The sequence below is a fragment of the Mobula birostris genome, chromosome 2, assembly GCF_030028105.1.
Source record: "Mobula birostris isolate sMobBir1 chromosome 2, sMobBir1.hap1, whole genome shotgun sequence".
Lineage (NCBI taxonomy): Eukaryota > Metazoa > Chordata > Chondrichthyes > Myliobatiformes > Myliobatidae > Mobula > Mobula birostris.
Window position 1 is genome coordinate 204180037 of NC_092371.1, and position 21889 is coordinate 204201925.

The 21889-nt window shown below is 39.2% G+C and overlaps 1 protein-coding gene across 1 annotated transcript in view; it reads right to left on the reverse strand.

The window, feature by feature from the left end:
• Positions 1–12088: 12088 nt before the first annotated feature.
• Positions 12089–21889, reverse strand: part of LOC140211104 (b(0,+)-type amino acid transporter 1-like) — a 43378-nt gene continuing 33577 nt past the window's right edge. Inside the window, exons 4-7 of the mRNA XM_072280583.1 lie at positions 21533–21662; positions 19466–19590; positions 15153–15240; positions 12089–12322 (exon numbers count right to left, since the gene is read on the reverse strand). Coding sequence (XP_072136684.1) covers positions 12089–12322; positions 15153–15240; positions 19466–19590; positions 21533–21662 — 577 coding nt within the window. The remainder of the gene's footprint in view (positions 12323–15152; positions 15241–19465; positions 19591–21532; positions 21663–21889) is intronic.

Genomic DNA, 21889 nt, shown 5'->3' on the forward strand with positions numbered 1-21889 from the left:
TAAATGTCTATAATGGTGGGAAGAGAGACTCTGATGATCTTCTCAGCTGACCTCACTATCCGCTGCAGGGTCTTGTGATCCGAGATGGTGCAATTTCCAAACCAAGCAGTGATGCAGCTGCTCAGGATGCTCTCAATACAACCTCTGTAGAATGTGGTGAGGATGGGAGGTGGAAGATGGACTTTTCTCGGCCTTCGCAGAAAGTAGAGATGCTGCTGGCTTTCTTTGCAATGGAGCTGGTGTTGAGGGACCAGGTGAGATTCTCCGCCAGGTGAACACCAAGAAATTTGGTGCTCTTAACAATCCCTACGGAGGAGTTGTCGATGTTCAGCGGAGAGTCGTCATTCTGTGTCCTCCTGAAATCAACAACCATCTCTTTTGTTTTGTTCACATTCAGAGACAGGTTGTTGGTTCTGCACCAGTCTGTTAGTCGCTGCACCTCCTCTCTGTATGTTGACTCACCATTCTTGCTGATGAGACCCACCATGGTCGTGTCATCGGTGAACTTGATGATGTGGTTTGAGCTGTGTGTTGCAGCACAGTCGTGGGTCAGCAGAGTGAACAGCAGTGGACAGAGCACACAGCCCTGGGGAGCCCCTGTGCTCAGTGTGATGGTGTTGGAGATGCTGCTTCTAATCTGGACTGACTGAGGTCTCCCAGTCAAGAAGTCTAGGATCCAGTTGCAGAGGGAGGTGTTCAGGCCACTAGGCTCAGCTTTCCAATTAGTTTCTGAGGAATGATTGTGTTGAATGCTGAACTGAAGTCTATGAACAGCATTTGAACGTACGTGTCTATTTTGTCCAGGTGGGTTAGGGCCAGGTGGAGGGTGATGGCAATGGCATCGCCTGTTGAATGGTTGGGACAGTATGCAAACTGCAGGGGGTCCAGTGAGGGGGGCAGCAGGGTCTTGATGTGTCTCATGACGAGCCTTTCGAAACACTTCATGATGATGGATGTGAGTGCGATAGGACAGTAGTCGTTGAGGCAGGACACTGAAGACTTCTTCGGCACGGGGACAATGGTGGTGGCCTTGAAGCACATAGGAACGACGGCGCTGCTCAGGGAGATGTTGAAGATGTGGCTGCACTTTGTCAGGTCCAATCACTTGGCTGTATTTCTACTCCCAGAGTATAGGCAGTCACTGAGCACCAGTGATGAGAACAGGGAAGATATGGTTAAGGGAAGTGGAAGAGTCAAAGTGGAGTATTTACAAGACTGTCTTGAACCACTAGATGATGACATTCAGGGATTCATCTTTGGATCGGAATGACCTTGCCATGGCCATCACTGACAGCATGGATGAACATGTGCCTTTGAGAATATATCGAGTTTCCCCAAACCAGAATCCTTGGAGGAACGAGGAGATTCGCAGCCTGCTGAGCACTAGATCCACCGCATTTAGGACCTCCAATCCACAACTCTACAACAAGTCCAGGTATGACGTACAGAAAGCCATCATGAGATTGAAAAGGGAATTCTGCATGAAGCTAGAGCCACAATTGCATGCATGACAGCTGTGGCAGGGTTTGGATATCATTGCTTCCTATAAGGCAAAACATTTTCACTCCCCAATGAGCTCGATGCCTATTACGCACACCTTGAAAGAAGAAATAACACTATACCTATGCAAATCCCCATAGCATCTGACAACCCAATGATCTTTGTATCAGAAGCCAATGTCAGGACATTGAGGATAAACCCTCATAAGTTTTCAGACCTCGATAATACTGAAAAGTTGTGTTGACCAACTGACTAGAGTTGTTCAAGAACAACCTCAACCTCTCACTGCTGCTGTTGGAGGTTCCCGCCTGTTTCAGGAGAGCATCAATCCCACTGGTGCCCAAGAAGAGCTGGGTAAGCTGCCTCAATGATAATTACCCAGTGGCACCTGCATCTACTGTGATGACGTGCTTTGAGAGGTTGGTCTTGATTAGAATTAACTTCTGCCTGAGCAAGTACCTGGACCAGCTGCAATTTGCCCAACGCCACAACAAGAGTACAGCGGATTCACTCAAATTTAGAGTACCTAGACATCAGCAAAACATACATCAGGCTGCTGTTTATTAATTTCAGTTTGATGCTCAATGCCATCTCCCCTTACTACCAATCAACGAGCTTTAAAACTTAGACCTCTGTACCTCCCCCTGCAGCTGGATTCTCAGCTTCCTCATCGGGGGACCACAGTCAGTGTGGATTGGTAATAATGTCATGGTGGAGAGGTCTGTGTTTTCCTGAGATCCCAGAGTGATGCCCTCAGGAGTTTAGCTCCTGGTCGGTCACCCATGGCGGTAATTTCAAGGGGGAGGAGGTTCCAGGAGGATCCAACCAAGACCTCAACAATGGAGCTAGCGGAGGATGATAACACATCACAATGGCGGTGAAGGTGGAAGAAGGCTGCAGCAGTGGAGGGTCCCTGGACATCTTGCATTCCATGCCATTGAACCTGACCCTGATCTGTCAAGAACTGTGTGATGTCTGCTTGTGCATCAGACTCCCCACATTAAACAAAGCACACAGACCTGTTTTCCATTAAGAGAATCCATCCTAATGACAACCTTTTAGGAGCATATCATACTCTAATCAAGTGATTGCACCACTAGTATTACTACTACTACTACAGGTGCCTGAAGACCCATACTCAATGCATTAGGAACAGCTTCTTTCCATCCACCACTTTTGTCTATAATAAATGAATAAATGAATGAATGAGTGAAATTTATTTCGGTCAGTACAAACATAACAAAAAGCATCATTTTCAGTAATGATTTCATAAGACAAAATTACAACAAAAAAAAACATAGATATTCTTTAAAACAGACCGAAAGGGTGTAGGCTGAAGCTACAGCTTATTACGCCTACCACACTTACTTATACGACGACATATTTGGCGTCAATCATATCAAAACAAAAGAATTCATAATCTTTTAACACAAAATCCAATTCCAAGTATCATTTATTTACATTACTCCCATTCATTTTAAATCATGTATTTTATATTTGTTCATTAAATTATTTTTAAATAATTTTTTAAACTTGTTGAGTGTGGTGCATGTTTTTAAATTCTCACTACAACTGTTCCATAGGTTTACCCTCTGACTGAAATACAATGATTTTTTTACATTTGTTCTTATCCTTTGTTTTTGAAATATACATGTTCCTCTCAAATCATGTTGACTTTCTCTCATTTTAAACAACTTTTAGATACTTTATGGTAGCTGTCCATTTTTCACTTTATACATAATTTGTATTATTTTAAAACCTACGAAATCTCTGAATTTTAAAGTGTTTAGTTGAATAAATAGTGGATTGGTTGGCTCATAATAACTTGTCTCATTTACAATTCGTATGATTTTCTTTTGGAGTAGAAAAATTGAGTTTGTATTTGTTTTGCATGTATTTCCCCATACCTCTACACAGTAAGTCATGTATGGGACTATAAGTGAACCGTATAATGTATGCAAAGATTCCTGATTTAAGAAATCTTGTGCTTTGTACAGTATTGCAATAGATTTTGACATTTTTGCTTTGACATAATATATAGGTGGTTTCCAGCTTAATTTATTATCTATTATCACTCATAAAAATTTTGTTTCAGATACCATATCAATTTCAACATCATTTATTCTAAGCTTACTCTATGAGTTTGGTACACGGTTTCCAAATATTATGAATTTAGTTTTGCTTTGATTCTATGATAACTTGTTAGTATCAAACCATTTCTTTATAATTTTTAGTTCTTTCTCCACTGTATCCAAAAGTTGTTTCAGATGTTCCCCACTACAAAATATAGTTGTATCATCAGCAAATAATATACATTTTAATGTCTGAGAGACCACACATATATCATTTATATACAAAATGAACAGCAATGGACCAAGCACTGCACCTTGTGGAACCCCACAATTTACACTCAAAAGTTTTAAATTCAAGTTGTTTATATGTACATACTGATACCTGTCTTCCAAATAACAACTTAACCAGTCATGTGCCACCCCTCTAATATCATATCTTTCTAATTTTGTTAATAATAATTTATGGTCAATGGTGTCAAATGCTGTTTTTAGATCAAGGAATATTCCCCACTGTGTATTCATTTCTTTCTATAGTGTTTGATATTTCGTCTACAAAATCTATTAATGCTATTGTAGTGGTTCTGTTTCTTTCTGAAACCATATTGCTGTTCACAGAGTATATTGTGTTTTGTTATGAAATCATTTAACCTTCTTACAAGTATTTTTTCTAATATTTTGGAAAACTGTGAGAGCAAAGGAACTGGCCTATAATTTGAAAATACATGTTTACCTCCAGCTTTGTATATTGGAATGATCTTCGCTATTTTCATTTTATTGGGAAATTTTCCAGGAATCATTGACTGATTACAAACATGAGTCAGTCGTTTCACCATAATTATAAGTTATAGTAATATTTATGTCTTGCACTGTACTGCTGCTGCAAAACAACAGATTTCACAACATGTCAGTGATGATCATTCTGATTCTGATTTGTTTCACACCCTTTAGAGTGATTTCTAGGTGATCCCAACATGCCAATCATCACTAGTTACAATTTTTCAGAATAGCTTTCGGTAATTTTAAATGGAAATTTGAAGTCACTTGCAACATTAAATTTAGAGCTTTTCTCCAATGACCATGAAGAGGCCACATTAAATACTAGGTTCCGCACTTAAGAGCTACAGAGGCATACCCTTATATTGGTGAGACCCGACGCAGACCGGGAGACCGCTTTGCTGAACATCTACACTCTGTCTGCCAGAGAAAGCAGGATCTCCCAGTGGCCACACATTTTAATTCCACATCCCATTCCCATTCTGATATGTCTATCCACAGGCTCCTCTACTGTAAAGATGAAGCCACACTCAGGTTGGAGGAACAACACCTTATATTCCGTCTGGGTAGCCTCCAACCTGATGGCATGAACATAGACTTCTCTAACTTCTGCTAATGCCCCACCTCCCCCTCGTACCCCATCTGTTACTTATTTTTATGCACACATTCTTTCTCTCACTCTCCTTTTTCTCCCTCTGCCCCTCTGAATATACCTCTTGCCCATCCTCTGGGTCCCCCCCTCCTTGTCTTTCTTCCCAGACCTCCTGTCCCATGATCCTATCTTATCCCCTTTTGCCAATCACCTGTCCAGCTCTGGGCTCCATCCCTCCCCCTCCTGTCTTCTCCTATCATTTTGGATCTCCCCCTCCCCCTCCAACTTTCAAATCCCTTACTCACTCTTCCTTCAGTTAGTCCTGACGAAGGGTCTCGGCCTGAAACGTTGACTGTACCTCTTCCTACAGATGCTGCCTGGCCTGCTGCGTTCACCAGCAACTTTGATGTGTGCTGAGGCATACCTTTTCCTGTTTTTTTTCTCTAATAAGTAGAGAGTTTTCATCACAGAGTCAGGTTGGGCTGGGATTGTGGTTCCATAATAAAGCTAACATTTGAAATTTGTCTGGTTTGTCCTGGAATTCTAGAGCAACTCTGGTGAAAATCAGGACTGAAAAATTTGCTTCAGATCTGGCAATAACAATTAATTTCTTTTTTTTTAAATTTTATTTTTATTTGGATAAGGAATTCACAAATATCATGTACTTTTTTCACACATATAACCTTTTCCATTTTTTTATATGTATAAAACTACAATTATTTATACATTCTTAAGTACACATTGAGATGATATAAAAGGAAAATAAACATTTAAATAGATAATTATGTACTGTGGTAAATCTAACCTATTAGGCTGAGTAATGGAATTAGTTGTTCAGAAAAATGGTAATAATAGTTTCCATATAACCCTTCTGGACCATTTCCACTGGTCCAAAATGTTGTATATAAGGCTATGTATCAACCATTGTAGGTGTTTATATCCTAATTTGTTCATGCTTGCTCCTGGCCGCAGACATAATTATCCAATCCCTATGTACTTATTTACTTAATTTTTTCATTTTTTTATCCCTTTCCCAAATCTTTCCCTTTACTTGTGTTAATTCTCTATTTTCCAAAAGAAAACAAAAAAAACAAACATTTAGACTAGGGGTGCTTACGTTAGCAATATTACTGTGTTGATGAGAAGAGCAGTATAAATCATTAGGAGAGTCATCTAAAGTCTGCTCGCATTGGGGTTATATATTCAATCCATTTATTCCAGATTTGATAAAATTTTTCTTTTTGAGTTCTCAGGGAGTAAGTCAACTTTTCCATTTTAAATATTTCCATGATAATGTATTGGGTTTAGCCATTTTCTAGTGATTGATTTCTTACTTGCCGCTAAGAGGGCCTGCAGCAACTTTATATCTTCCTTCTGTTCAAGAAACAATACATGCCCCAAATAGAGCGTCTCAAAGTTCAGCGGTATCTGGGACCTAAGTACCTTAACTAATGTTCTATGAATACCTTCCCAAAATAGACTTAATTTAGGGCAATCCCAAAAAATATGAAAATGATTTGCCTCCTTGGAGCCACACCTTCTCCAACACATCACATTTGTATCTTTATATTTTTCCTGATATGGGGTCTTGAAGTATCTTATAATGTTTTTCCAACAATGTTCTCTCCAAGTCAAAGAATCAGTCGAGGACCATCGAAAGCTGCAAGTTTTCCCCCAAGCCTCCTCTGAAAGCACCAACCCGGCTTCTTTCTCCCACTTCTCTTTAATATACAGTGTATTTACATTTTTAGTATGGGAGAGTGCATTATATAATTGAGAAACTGATTTACTAGGTATTGAACTGCAAGCCGAATTCAGAATCTTGAAAAATTCTAATTCTACTGTTGATAGGTCTGTATATCTACAACTCTGGTTAACATAGTTTCGTACTTGAAGGTACCTAAAAAAGTCATTATGTTCTAGGCCATGTTTGTCCTGCAGGATTTGGAAACTTTGTAATACTCTTTTATCTATAAATGAGAGGTAGGTTGTAAGACCTTTCTTTATCCATAGCTCAAATCTTTTATCTCCTCTGTTGGGAAGGAATTCGGTATCATATGCACACCATCTAAAGAGTTTTAACATGTTATTAATTCCACATGAATTAACCACCTTCTGCCATACTTTTAATGTAAGATTTATCCAAGCGTTTTTAAATTTTTCCAACTGGGCCATCAATCCTTTGTCAGCTATTGAGGCCTGAAGAGGAAAACTGTCAACTAATCCAAATTCTATTTCCTTCCATCTAGCCTTATATTCCCTATTACACCAATATAACAGAGGGGTTATCTGTGAGGCATAAAAATAATTTCTCAGGCAAGGAAGAACCATACCTCCTCCTTCCTTCCCTAACTGTAAGGTGTTATATCGAATTCTAGGTTTCTTTCCTTGCCAAATGAAGCGGGAAATCCATTTGTCCCATTCCCTGAATTGATTATCATCCACCTCCAATTGTAAAGTACGGAAAAGATACAATAACCGAGGAAGAATATTCATTTTTATAGTATTTATCCTTGAATTTAAACTTAAAAAGGGGATAAGATTCCATCTATGCATATCTGCTTTTATCTCTGAGATTAATGGCCCATAATTTACCTGTGACAGTGTTGAAAGATCCTTCGGCAGGGTTATTCCTAAATATTTTAATGATTTAGCTTCCCACTTAAGATCATATGTACCCTGCAACTTTTTGGATGGTGTATAATTTAGGGACATAACCTGCGTTTTCTTTACATTTATTTTATAACCTGATATTTTCCCAAAGTCATCCAACAGTGTAAACAATCCTATAAATGATTTTTCTGGTTCACTCAGATAGATCAAAACATCATCTGCGAATAACGCCACTTTCTGTTCAATCCCTGCCACCTTGATACCTTTTACGATTTCGCTCTGTCTTATTAGTTGGGCAAGTGGTTCAATATATAGCACAAAAAAGAGAGGAGAAATTGGGCATCCCTGTCTAGTGCCTCTCTCTAAGATGAAGGAGTCAGAGAGGTCCCCATTTATCTTAATTTGGGCTGTAAGGCTGTCATATAGAGTCTGAATTACTTTAATAAACTTTTCTTGAAAGCCGAATCTTCCTAACACTCTGTATAGGAATGCCCAACTAACCGAATCAAAAGCTTTCTCAGCGTCCAATCCTACTACCATTGTCTCTGTCTTGTTCTTATTAACCTGTTCTAATATGTGCAGAGTTCTCCTTATGTTGTCCTGTGTTTGTCTTTGTTGAATAAATCCAGTCTGGTCTAAGTGGATTAGGCCAGGTAAAAGCTTTTCCAATCTGCGCGCTAATATAAATGTAAATAGTTTGTAATCTAAGTTAAGAACACTAATTGGCCGATAATTGCCACATTCTAGTTTATCTTTACCCTCTTTAGGAATAACTGAAGTAATCGCTTCTCTCCAGGAAGGTGGAGTTTCTCCTCTCTGCAAGATCTAATTAAAGGTGTTAAGTAGTAATGGGGTAACTGTGTCTTCAGGGACTTGTACCACTCTGAGGTAAACCCATCAGAACCCGGGGATTTTCCAGCCTTTAACCTAGAGATGGCCACGTTCAGTTCTTTGACAGTTACTGGTTCTAATAAACTTTCATTTTGTAAATCTGTAAGTTTAGGTAGATCTAAAAAATTCAATACACTGTCTATATAGGGCTCATTGGGGGCCCGGGGTTGGGAGTACAGCTCTCGATAATATGTTTCAAAACTCTCTTGAATTTTCTCTATTATACTCTCCACAAGCTTTGTCTTTGGATTCTTTATTTTGTGAATTGTATTGTCTGCTTGTTGTTTTCGTAATTTATATGCTAATAATCTAGCTGATTTACCTCCTACTTCATAATGCTTTTGTCTCAGGTAAAGAAAATTTCTTTGAGTTTCCAATGTATAAATATCGTCAATTTCACTTTGCAATTTCCTAATTTCCTGTTTTCGATTTGAATTACTTTTGTTGCTATCTACAACTTGAAGTTGTTTTAATTTTCCTTGAAGGTCTGCTAATTTTTGTGCATTGATTTTTTTCATGTGAGTGGTAATGGAAATAATTTTCCCTCTCAGTACAGCTTTCAATGTATCCCACAACATCACTGGTGATGTTTCTCCTGTGTCATTAAGGTCTAGATATTCTTTGATTTCTCCCCTTAATCTCTCCATTACTTTCAGGTTATTGAGTATATGTGAGTTTAGCCTCCATAGTGTTTTCCTCATTTTCCTTTCCAGGATTAGAGACTGGGCTATGATCCGACAGATCAATTGTTGCAATATTACAGTTTTTTATCCTGAGTCTATCTGTATTAAAGATAAAGAAATAGTCTATCCTTGAATAGGCTGAATGAGGGAAAGAGTAATATGTATAATCTTTACCAGTAGGGTGTAATTCCCTCCAGACATCTATAATTCCCAACTCCTCCATCAATGAATTCACTTTCCAAGTCAGAGGTTTATTCTGAGTAACTATTCTTGAAGAATCTAATATAGGATTTAATCTAATATTAAAATCCCCTCCACAAATTACTACCCCTTGAGAACTGACCATTAGGTCAAAAATGTGTCTATAAAATGACCATTCACAACCTGGAGGAGCATAAACATTCAGCAATGTTATTTCTGTACCTTCTATTCTTCCTGTGATTTTTACGAACTGTCCTTCTTTGTCTCTAGTCTCTGAAATATGTTCATAATTAAGAGTACTTGATATTAAAGTAGCTACCCCTCTTTTGTGACTCAATTTATATGATGAATACATGCTTAAAACCCATTCTTTTTAATTTTCCATGTTCAGATTGGCTCATATGTGTTTCCTGGAGGAAAGCTATTTGTGCCCTCTCTTTTTTTCAATTTAGACATAATCTTATTTCTTTTAATTGGATTCAAAACCCCATTAACATTATAGGAAATTATTTTTACCAATTCAGTTTGCATTTTTCTCTAGTAGAAAAAAAAACACTCTCCTTTTCTAACCAAACAGTAAGCAATCCCTTCTCAACAGTAAACCAAGACATATAACCACACCCTAGACATTTTTGAACGTGCAACATTTGAAAATTTTTCCTGACTTCCCACAGTGAGGTCTGAGCACCGACCCACCTCAGTTCAGAGGGATAACCTCTATCTTCACCCTGTGTTAGAGGGCCCTCAGCAGTTTGAATAATCATAGAGAATTTTCTCCTATTTATGTCTCGACCATATTGCTATCATTCAAGTTATTCCGTCTAGTTTATTTTCAGTTACCAGTTTTCATTTTACCTTTAAGTCCGATTTACTCTTTTCAGTCATTTCTCTTAATTAATCTGTGTTCTCTGTACATTCGCGTCTGAATATTTGCAGCTTTTCCTTGTAGTTTGACACTCTGGTTCGTGTGGAGCGTCCTTGCCGCACTAACTGCCACGACTTCTGCCGAATCCTCTCCAGTAGCGACTCCGGTTGGGTGATAACTTTAATAGGTAGTCCCCGGTCCGCCAGGTCCAATGTTGCCTCCTCCACCGTAGCGTAAGTTTTTGTTCCTTTGTCGTAAAAGACTCTCAGCCGAGCTGGATACAGGGTCTGGAATCTGATGTTGTTTTCCTTCAGGACTCTCCGTGTTTCCGTATATTCCTTCCGTCTGGCAAGAATCCCCGGTGCGTCGTCGTGGTCTAAGTTGATTTTACAGTTGTTCCACATGAAACCTTTCTTTTGCCATGCCCTTTGCAGCACCTCTTCCTTCGTTCTGTAACTGAGAAATCTGACCAGAATCGATCTGGGCTGGGCGCCTGCTGGAGGCTGTGGTGCCAACGCGCGGTGAGCTCTTTCTATCTGTAGGTCTTTTGTGGCCGGTATATCAAGGTTCTCTCTAAGTAGCTTCTCCACGAAGGGAATCATCAATCCGGGTTTACCTTCAGTTCCTTCGGGAACTCCGTAAATCCTCACATTTTCCCTTCTCGAGCGGTCTTCTTGATCTATTAGTTTCCACTGGAGCTGGTCTTGCAGCTTCAGCATTTCTGCTATCACCTCCTCTGCGTTTTGTAGCTTCTCTTCAATTCCAACAATCCTTGCTTCGGCTTCATCTATCCGCCAGTTAGTTTTTACTATTTCTTCTTTAATATCTTGCAGCTGTTTGCTGTTATCTTGTCGGAACTCGTGAATCTCTCCGAGAATCAAGGACAGAGTCACCGATTCCCCCTCATTACCTCCGTCCTGGATTGCCATGGGGGAGCTAGGCCCGTCACCTTGCTGCGTCTCTTTATGTTTATCAGCCTTCGGAGCAGACTTTTTAGTCTTGTTCTTAGACATCATCCTTGCCCCTTTTATTAATATAGTTATGCAATATTAAGTATTTGTCTAAATTCGATTATGCGGCAGTTTACCTTCTTTTTTGCCGAGAGACCTTTTCCTTACGCCGCCATTCCCTTGATCAATAACAATTAATTTCAAGTGTGGTTAAGATAGGAATAGTTAAGGAAATACTAGTTTTTTAAAAAGTCAGAAGAAATATAGCTACTGGTTCTGAAAATATAACCTATGTGATTGCAGCAGGAAATTTTGCAAATCTACATGTTTGCCTTTGTAAAACACTAACTTTATTCACATCACCTTTGAGCAAACTTAATAAACATTTCACTATTGTAATTAATATGTATTTTCTTGACAGAATTGTATTAAAGTATTAAACTTATGTTTGTTTAAAAATACAGTCTGCTTCAGTTGCTGTGAATTTTGCAAATGAAATCAACTCCCAAACCTGATGGTACTAGTGATTAAGACAGGGGCATGGTGGAAGAAGCAACAGATGGATAACTATAATTCATGGTATGTGTTCATGAATTGCCGTAAAATGGCCTGGATGTGAGATATTGGTAGCTAAAGCAAAAAATATAACATTTTCAAAGGCATTACTGGTAATTTTGTTTATAATACACAGAACAAATCAAATGTTGCTTTTTATCATTGTGAAAGAGTCCTAGATAATAACATTTACTAAGTTTTATGATGCTGGAATATCTTGTCCACCCTTTCTACTCATGACAACTGGCCTGCTGAATTTTGCTACCGTCATCTATTCCATCTAGATCAGGGATTTCCAACCCTTTTTAAGCCATAGATTGATACCATTGACCGCAGGTTGGGAACCACTGATCTAAATAATGCCAATTTCTGCAATTTTATTTTTTGACCAATTAATCTAAGTTTGCTTCTGTTGGCGCTACTTGCAGCAGCAGCTGCAAACGCACAGTGATGCGCTCCACTGAGCATGTACATCGTTTGAAGCGAATCAGTGGGAAGTAAATCAATATACCACTCAACATGAACAAACCCACAAACAAGTATTCAATCTCAGGATTGTCAATGAGCGGCGCTATCACCAGGTAGATCGAAACAATTAGCATGAACACTGGTAGAGCCATTGGCACCTTTAAATAGAGAAAGAAAGTATCAAATGAAAGCAAATGTACTGTAAATATTAGCTAAAAAAAGATACTTCATGTGATTCTAGAGCTCTTAACAAATAGATTTCAGTATTGAAAATGTTTTCAATAAATTCTTCTGCCATAATTCTGTCACTGACTAGGAATTTGTTGCAGCTTCTATAACTTTTTGCTGTAGAAGTAGCAACAACTTGAAAAACTCAGTTGTAACGCCATGCCCATTGATGTAGATTCCCATTTCATTTCTCAGTAATGGTTGGCAAATGATGCAAAAAAGACAACCACAATCTGGGCCAAGAGACTAAAGCACACCAAGAAAAGCCAACCGAGCAAAATCATGACCTAACATCATGACTATAGTTTGAAGACGTCAATGGAGATAGACCATTGAAACTCAGCAGGTTGGGTCACTAAAATATTATGAGATGAAACTATGGGAGACAATAATCATATGAACACGTTCCATTTAAATGCCTCTCTGTGGACTATGCCACAGTTCATTCAGGACCCTAATCCTCTGAAGCTCTCTGCTTAAACTTCTCCAATTTTCCAAACAGCTTCCTTAGCACGTCTGTCCATTCTTACAAGTGATTCTTAAATCTGTTGTGCTTAGAGTTCAGTTTAAATTGCAAACTGCTGACACACAAGTAGCTCATCAACATTGAGTATTAAAATTAGTTATTTCTGATTTTCAGATTGTCTGGAATATTCCAGACCTTGGTGTGCAATTGCTACAAAGTATTTATTTCTATAAGCAACCATATATATTCAGATAACTATATGCAGATAATTTACATTTCAGTCCCCTTCCAACCATTTCCTCTCCTTCTCAACAGATCCATGCTATGCATCTTTCTTAGCATAATATTTGTGAGGAAACTTTGTTATGTTGAGTATCTTTGCTTTCCAATCCTATTGACCTCCAAGGGCCTTGAATACATTGATTCATCACAAATGAATTCCAGATCTCCAAAAGGATCTTTTATTTCTTTCACAGAACTGAGACTGACCCATTAAACAATGTAACACACAATCTTGCCATTCCTACTCTTCCTTAATGCAAACAACTGCAAGAATGGCTTCTCTTCCAGATCCATTTAAGGAACTCCCCAATTAAAAAGAATTAAGCTAATATGAAACATAATTCCCCCTACTTCTAAACTGCCAGCTTAACTTGCTTTTACTTTTTTATAAAAATTTTTCAATGAATGTTGAGTTTCTTCAAGCTTATTGTTGTCCAACAGTGAATACTGTGCAACTTTTGCAGACTGAAATGTAGTCCATAATTACCTTTGATAACATCTCATAAATTGTGGCGACAGAAATAGATGGGCATGTGTACGGCATGCTTGCCTTCATTAATCTGGGCATTGCTTATAAAAGTCAGGAAGCCACGTTGCAGCTATATAAAGCATATTTAGGTTACTTTTGGACCATTGTTTGCAGTCCTAGTCACCACACCATAGGCAAGGAATGGAGGCTTTGGAGAGGGTGCAGAAGATGCTCACTGGGATATTCCTCGAATTGGAGTATGTCAGCAATAGAAACAGGATGGACAAAGCTAGATTGTTTTAGCAGGAGTGTCCACGTCTAAGTGCAAGCTGAGAGATAAGTATGAGAGACATAGATAGGGTGGATGATCAAAATCTTTTTTTCTCCAGATGGAAAGATGAAATGATAGATATAGCTTTTAGGAGAAAGGAGGAAAGTTTAAAGGAAATGTAAAGGCAAGCTTTTTTACACAGGAAGATACACTGCCGGGGAGGTGGCAGAAACAGATTGTGATGTATGAGAGGCATTTAGACAGAAACATGGGCTGGCGGGGGGAATAAAAAGATATAGACCATGTGAAAGCAGATTGAACAAATTTAGACTGGCATCAAGGTCAGTGTGGAAATGGTGGGCCTCAGGTGTAGACCATGAGAAAGCAGATGGAATTAATTTAGACTGGAATCAAGGTTGGTGTGGAAGTACTGTTTCTCAGCAGTACTATTCGACTGGGAGGTCTACTTAGTAACGTCTATTACAAAAAGCCATCAAAAAAAACAATCCACAGAAAGGAGAACAAAATGTCATTCTGTCTTGATTTGGCCAGAAAGCTGTTAAGCATTCGATTATGCCAATGTTCCAGAAAATATTTTTAAAAATTAAAAGCATAGCAATAAAAAGTATATAACACTTTAAAACCTTAGTAAAATATTAATTACGTTTGAACACACCAACATTGCTTTAGAACTTACTATGATCAGCCATGATCACAGTGAATGGTGGTGCTGGCTCAAAGGGCTGAATGGCCTACTCCTGCACCTATTGTCTATTGTCTATAAAAGCTAAAATGATTTTTTAAAAAACCCAATGTAAATTTCTTTAAGTAATGAAAACTTTTCTGAGGCTGTCATTTTCATTGTTTCCTTTTCTAAGCAAGAAGTTTAGATCACTTGCCTCTCAAATCTACCCAGCACAGGACTGTTCAGTAAAGGTGGAAGGTACATACATGCTGGGCATTTTGCCAAGGTTCCCAATTCCATCTTGGACTATATGAGGGTTATTGGAGTGCAAACCTTGCCTAGATTTTCCTGTTTCATGGAGCTGCAGAACTTGCTGACAGTCATTAGACATAATGTTCATAAATTCTGACAGTTTTGCATACTCGAGACCAATATGTTTGCTTAGAAAGAGTGAATTATTAATAATGCTTATGAAATACAATATGTAATTTATAAAAAGAAATAGTGCAAAATCGAAGTCGGTGTTAGGAAAGATAAACATAAAAAGTGCACTTTCATAGAAGTAACTGTGTTAAACGAAGTCTTACTTTGAAAGGTCGAGGAAGATGTGGCTTCTTTATTTTCATGTACACCAATGCAGCAAACGACATACTATAAAAAATCCATGTTGTAAAACTTTTGGATAAGAAAAAGATACAGTTATGGTGGAAATGCTGGGTCTAACACAAAAGAAACCAATATGCTTCAATGTTTTTAGAGCCTTACACACTATGGATTCGGCCATGCAGCACAGAAACATGCCCTTCAGCCCACCAAGTCCACACTGATCATCAACCACCCATTCTCACTAATCCTATATTAATTCCATTCTTTATTCTCTCCACATTTTCATCAACTCCCCCAGATTCTACCGTTCCACCCCCCCCCCACACACACACACAAAGCAATTTACAGCATCCAAGTCACCCGCCAACCAGCATGTGTTTGGGAGGAAACTGGAGCACCCACAAGAAACCTATGCAATCACAGAGATAACCTGCAAACTCCACAAAGATAGCACAGGAGGCTAGGACTGAACCCAGGGCTCCACCACTTTGAAGCAGTGGCTCTGCCAGCTGCACCACTCTGCCACCCTTTAGTTAATATTTTGGGAAAAATCCTCTGAAATTCTCTTTATCATCAGCATGTCAATAATAGACCTTAAATTTGTAGAAGACTAGAGAGCAAAAAGGGGAGTTCAACATATATATTCATTATCATTAGAGTGATAGAAATGAATGCCCCCCAAGTCTATCAAGTCTCTCGCCAGCATCCTAGCATCTAAGAAGTGGCTACATAGCAAGTGAATGCATTGATTGCAATCTTCCAAAATAGCCTGGATTCAGAATAGGATGGAGAGAGAACAGAAGAAATCATAAGTCAGCTGCCATTGGGAAAATACCAAAATCCATTATGAAGGAAACAGTAATAGAATGTTTAAAAAAGTCAGAATATGATTAAGCTGAGACTACATCCATTTGACAAATTTATTACAGCTCTTGAGGTTGTAAGTAACAGATAGATAAAGGGGAACCAGTAAGTATAAGTGTACTTGAATAACAAAAGGCATGTGGTGAGTTGTCATATAAAAAGGACAAGACCTCATGGCATTATGCAAGAGGTGGCGTAATATATTAACTGGAATTGCTAACTAACAGAAAATGGTTTATGTATGTGGATTATTTTCAGATCATCAATTTGTAACATAGGTTACCACAGGGAGGGGGGCTGGTGGGAGGCCCATAAGTTAAAGCTATGGTGGGGTGGGGGTGCGTGGAGTGGCTAATCTATTTATAATCTTCATTAATGGTAGATGAAAATGTTAAGTACTATTGTCACGGTCCAATCCGTTGACTCCTCATTTCAGTTAATTTCCTTTTCCCCGTGTTCCACTGGGCTCCTTGATTAGGGCACCTGATCCTCATCCGAACCGGCAGCATAAAACTCCAGCTTACATCTACTCACTGCTGGTTCGTCATCGTAGCCAGTGTGGCTATGCTTGTCCTGGAGCCGCCAAGAATCGTGGACTCTAAGTTGTTTCGGTGCCTGTAGCTGCTTGGTGAATTCAGTCGTTTTCGTGTCCAGCTGTGTCGCTGGCCGTTTTGCAGCTACTCCGAGTCAAGATATGAATTCTGTCTTTTTCATGTCCAGCTGAGATTTGCTGGCCGTTTGCTGCTCCTCCGAGTTGGGAATTCTGTCTCTTCGTGTCCAGCTAAGTGATTGCCGGCTGTTTGCCGCTTCATGAACTACTCCATGTCAAGATTCGTATTTTCTGTTGCTGTTTGGTTTGGTCATCTCGTTTCCAGCTGAGTAGGTCTGGCCGTTTGCCACTACTCCGGGTTGGGTATTCTGTCTCTCCATGTCCAAGTCCAGGCTCAAGTCCGAGTCCAAGTCCAAGTCCAAGTTCACGCTCCCGGTCCAAGTCCATGTCCAGGTCTAGGCTTGAGTCCCAGTCCAAGTCCATGCTCCGTGTCCGAGTCCAAGTCCATGTCCAGGCTCCATGTATGAATCCAAGTTCAAGTCCAGGCTCCGCGTCTGAGCTCCTCCTGTTTGTTGTCTCGCATCCTCGTCCGCATAAGCATTCTATCCTTGCTCCCCAGCTTTCCTGGCAACTATTAATAAACACACTTCTGTTAATGCTACTTATGTGTCTGTGTCCCGCTCTTGGGTCTGCTCCCCAACACTCCGTGTAACAACCATAGCCAAATTTGTTGATAATATAAAGCTAAAAGTCTGGACAACATGAAGAGTCTGCAAAGGGTTGTAAATAGGTTAAGTCTGTGGGTAAAATCTTGGCAGATGGTGTGTACTTTGAGGAAGTGTGAGACTGTCCACTCTAGCAAAAATAATGGAAATGTAAGTGACGCATGTGCAGTGAAAATTACATCTGAAAATCTCCTGGACCTGATAGAATGCACCCTTGGGTTCTGAAGGAAGTAATTGGAGAGATTGTGGAGGCATTAACACTGATCTTTCAAGAATCAATAAATTCTGGCATCGTACAAGATGATTGGGAAATTGCAAATATTACTCTGCTATTTAAGAAGGGTGGGAGGCAGCAGGAAGGAAACTATAGACCTATTAGCCTGACATCAGTGGTTGGGAGGTTGTTGGAATCGATTGTTAGGGATGCGATTACAGAGTACCTGGAGGCACATGACAAGATAGGCCAAAGCCAGCATGATTTCCTGAAAGGAAAATCCTGCTTAGCTAACCTACTACAATTTTTTGAGGAAATTACAAGCGGGTAGACAAAGGAGATGCAGTAGACATGGTGTACTTAGATTTTCAAAAGGCCTTTGACGTGGTGCCGCATATGAGGCTGCTTAGCAAGATAAGAACCCATGGAATTACAGGGAAGTTACTAGCGTGGGTGGAGCATTGGCTGATCAGCAGAAAACAGAGAGTGGGAATAAAGGGATCCTATTCTGGCTGGCTGCTGGTTACCAGTGGAGTTCCACAGGGGTCAATGCTGGGACTGCTGCTTTTTACGATGTATGTCAATGATTTGGACTATGGGATTAATGGATTTGTTGCTAAATTTGCCGATGATACAGAGAAAGGCGGACGAGCGGGTAGTGTTGCGGAAACAGAGAGCCTGCAGAAAGACTTAGATAGTTTAGGGGAATGGGCAAAGAAATAGCAAATGAAATACAATGTTGGAAAGTGTATGGTCATGCACCTTGGTGGAAGAAATAAACAGGCAGACTATTATTTAGATGGGAAGAGAATTCAAAATGCAGAGATGCAAAGGGACTTGGGAATCCTTGTGCTTAAAGGTTAACCTCCAAATTGAGTCGGTAGTGAAGAAGGCGAATGCAATGTTGGCATTCATTTCCAGAGTAATACAACACCCAGGGATATAATGTTGAGGCTCCATGAGGAACTCGTGAGACCACACTTGGAGTATTCTGTGCTCCTTATTTTAGAAAGGATTTACTGACATTAGAGAGGGTTCAGAGAAGATTCACGAGAATGATTCTAGGAATGAAAGGTTACCATATGAGGCAGTTCTTGGGCTGTATTCCCTGAAGTTCAGGAGAATGAGGGGGATCTCATAGAAACATTCCAAATGTTACAAGACCTGAACGGATTAAAGATGGCAAAGTTATTTCTCAAGGTAGGGGAGTCCAGGACGAGAGGGCGTGACTTCAGGATTGAAGGACATCCATTCAGAACAGAGATGCAGAGAAATTACTTTAGTCAGAGGGTGGTAAATCTGTGGAATTTGTTGCCACATGCGGCTGTGGAGGCCAAGGTGTATTTAAGATAGATAGGTTCTTGGTTAGCTATTAGCAAGAATTGGATTAGTCAATGACTGATGGCAGAGCAGACTCGATGGGCCGAGTGGCCTACTTCTCTTCCTATATCTTATGATCTTACGTAAAATATTGCTTAAGTGAAGCAAGAATGGAGGGTTAGCATACAGGTGCAGCAAGAAATTAAGAATGCAGGCCTTTAACATCTTGTTTGCAGTAGGGAAACTTTGTTACAACTGTACAGATTACTCCAAATAGCTTTAAAATCCTTATTTATATAAGGGTATTTTTACATTCATCTTCATGTAGGGTAGGTTTTCTAGGTTGAATCTTGGAATGAAAGGGTTGCATTAGGTGAAATAATTGTGCTGCATAGGTCTGTATTGGATAGGAAGTTAAAAGAGTATTTTAGAAATATAAGATAGTCAGGGGAATTGACAGGGAAGATGTTGGAAGGACGTTTCTACTCCATATTGCACCAGTTATCTCATATTCCTGGTTGTTCTGTCAATGCTTTGGTGGATGACAGGAATATCCCTGGGAAATTATAGCAATTTACTGTTATTAGCAGAAATATTTTAAAAAATCCATTCTCGACAAACCTGAAATATTCGACGATAGACCCAAAATCCCCTGGGATTAGCAATATCAAGGCAATGAATGCTATGAACGAAAGAGCAGGCAAAGGTGTCAGCCGGTTCACATGTGCCATGGAGAGAATATCTGGCTGAGGGAAACAAATCAAGCAGTCACCATACATCTGTTTTAGAAGCACAAGTTACAAGTTTCACAATGCAAAACAAGAGCTTCATACTGTATCTATGAATTCATATCTTATATGAAATGTTCATATTTCCACGTTGTTGTGACGATTCAGAAATTTATTGTTATCAGCTTTTTTTTTGTTCTTCTCTGATACACACAGTGTTGAAGAGATTGATCTTTGACCACTGGAGTTAAAGATGTATGTGAATATTGGCCACCAGTTACATTGAACTCAGCATTGAATTCAATGTCAATAATTAACAAATACATTAGCTTTAGCAATAAAAGTTGAATTTTTAAAATACTGGAGTATAGTTCCACTTACTGCCATAGTTACACTTTACTGAAATGATTACACTGTGTGTGAGCCTAGGTTTCCATAACAAGCGAGAGTCCTCACTGCTACAAATATGCTGAGTCACATTGTTGTTCTTCCTACTGACCTGGCTGTGAATACTAAAATACTATCGAAGCAAACTTGGGAATGCCATGAATAATTCTGATTGCATGCTCACAGCAGAGAATTGGGTCACGATAAGCATAGGTGAGAGATTGGGACTACAATACTCTACAGGTTTGTCAAGCTATTCTCTTTATGAGTATATTTTCTAACTATGAACATGGGATTATGGAGTAACCCTACACTGGAAGGAAAGCCAGAATCCTGACTTTTCTGCTGTTTATTGTCATCTTTAAATCGAAGGCTGCAATTAGTGTTAAAAAAACAGTTTTAATACCTTCCTCAAGGCTGCTGAAAAATCATTCACATGAAATATAATCTCTGTTCCTCTTTCCACAGGTACTATTCATCATTTGAGCAACTCCATTTTTTATTTCAGCTATCTGTTGAGACACACAGTGGTACTACATGATATGTTATTGGTGACATTTTAAGAAAGTGAATTTGAACTTGATTCAGAACACCTAATAGAGGGGAAGAAATTGGCTACCTGCTTCACACCACCCCAAGTTTACCCCAGAAAACAACAGTAGGGCAATGAGACCGCATGTATAGAAATGCATTTGGACCAGAGTCCGTGGGAGTGTCAAGGGACAAGGATGACTAATCTTATTTGAAACTTTGAATAGTAGTATCTATTACCACAATCCAAATGTTTATTGTGTATTGGAATAGACATCTGATCTTTATTAAAGATGGGGCCAAACAAGCTCAATTGATGGGTTTCAAGCGTCTCTTCCCTGCATGGCTCATAAGAGAATAATAATAGAAGATTCAAGTATTTTGCATCACTTACTCATTTTGAGGTATGGCACAGAGAAACATTACAGATATTTTTTGTGAAATCAATCAATAGTTTAAATATTATTTCGGAATGAAAAGGTAGTTTATGGAAGCAATAACCTTGCTGCTAACAACAATCATTTTTTGTTCCATAATTTTGACAGATGAAATGCTAAACTGAGGTGCTATCAGTCCATTCGATAGGTGTAAACTATATTATGGCATTTTTCAATGGAATAATATGGTGTCCGAAGTTTCTCTCTCTGTCAAGTGAACAAAGAATTAAAATTTAGCCTTAAATTGGGGTATATGGGGAGGGGGGGATTCCTATCTGTAAAATTAACCTATATTTTCTATGTTACAAACCCGACTTTATTAGCTGGAAAGCATTTTAAAACTCAAAGTGTTCCTTTCTTGTGAGTGTATCCTTAAATAACTCTGTTTTCAGCCTAAAATCTCACATATTTCCACTGAGATTTGTGATTAGTTTCAAGCTTTTCCCCTATTGAGAAGCAGACTGGCATAGCCTCTATCTCGGATCATTTAAGATGTTCTCCCTGTCCTCTCCAAACAAAATTGCATTTCCCCTATCTTTTCTCCATTATAAAGTTGTGAGAATGAAGCAGCTCTAAATTCCATGATGGAAGTTCTCAGTCCTCACCAATGAATTCTCTCTGGCTGCTATGTAGCAAATGCGACCACTAGTGAAGAAACTGCCGTTTATAGACCCAAATGTGGAAAGTACGACTGACAGTGGAACGATCCATGCCCAGCTGCCCAAGACTTTGCTTCTAAAATTGAAAAACATTTAATAATTATTGTTTTGATCATTAATTTTGTGCTTAGGGCATTCTTCTTAAAATATTGCAATGCTAAAAACATTATTCACAAGAATTATTATAGGTATATTAATGCGCTTAGCTGGTCTCCCTGTCACTGCTGCCAGTAGAGGTCGCAGAAGTCTTGGGTCCCATGCTGCAAGGTTCAATCACCTCAGCAGCTCGTGGCTGTGGACTCA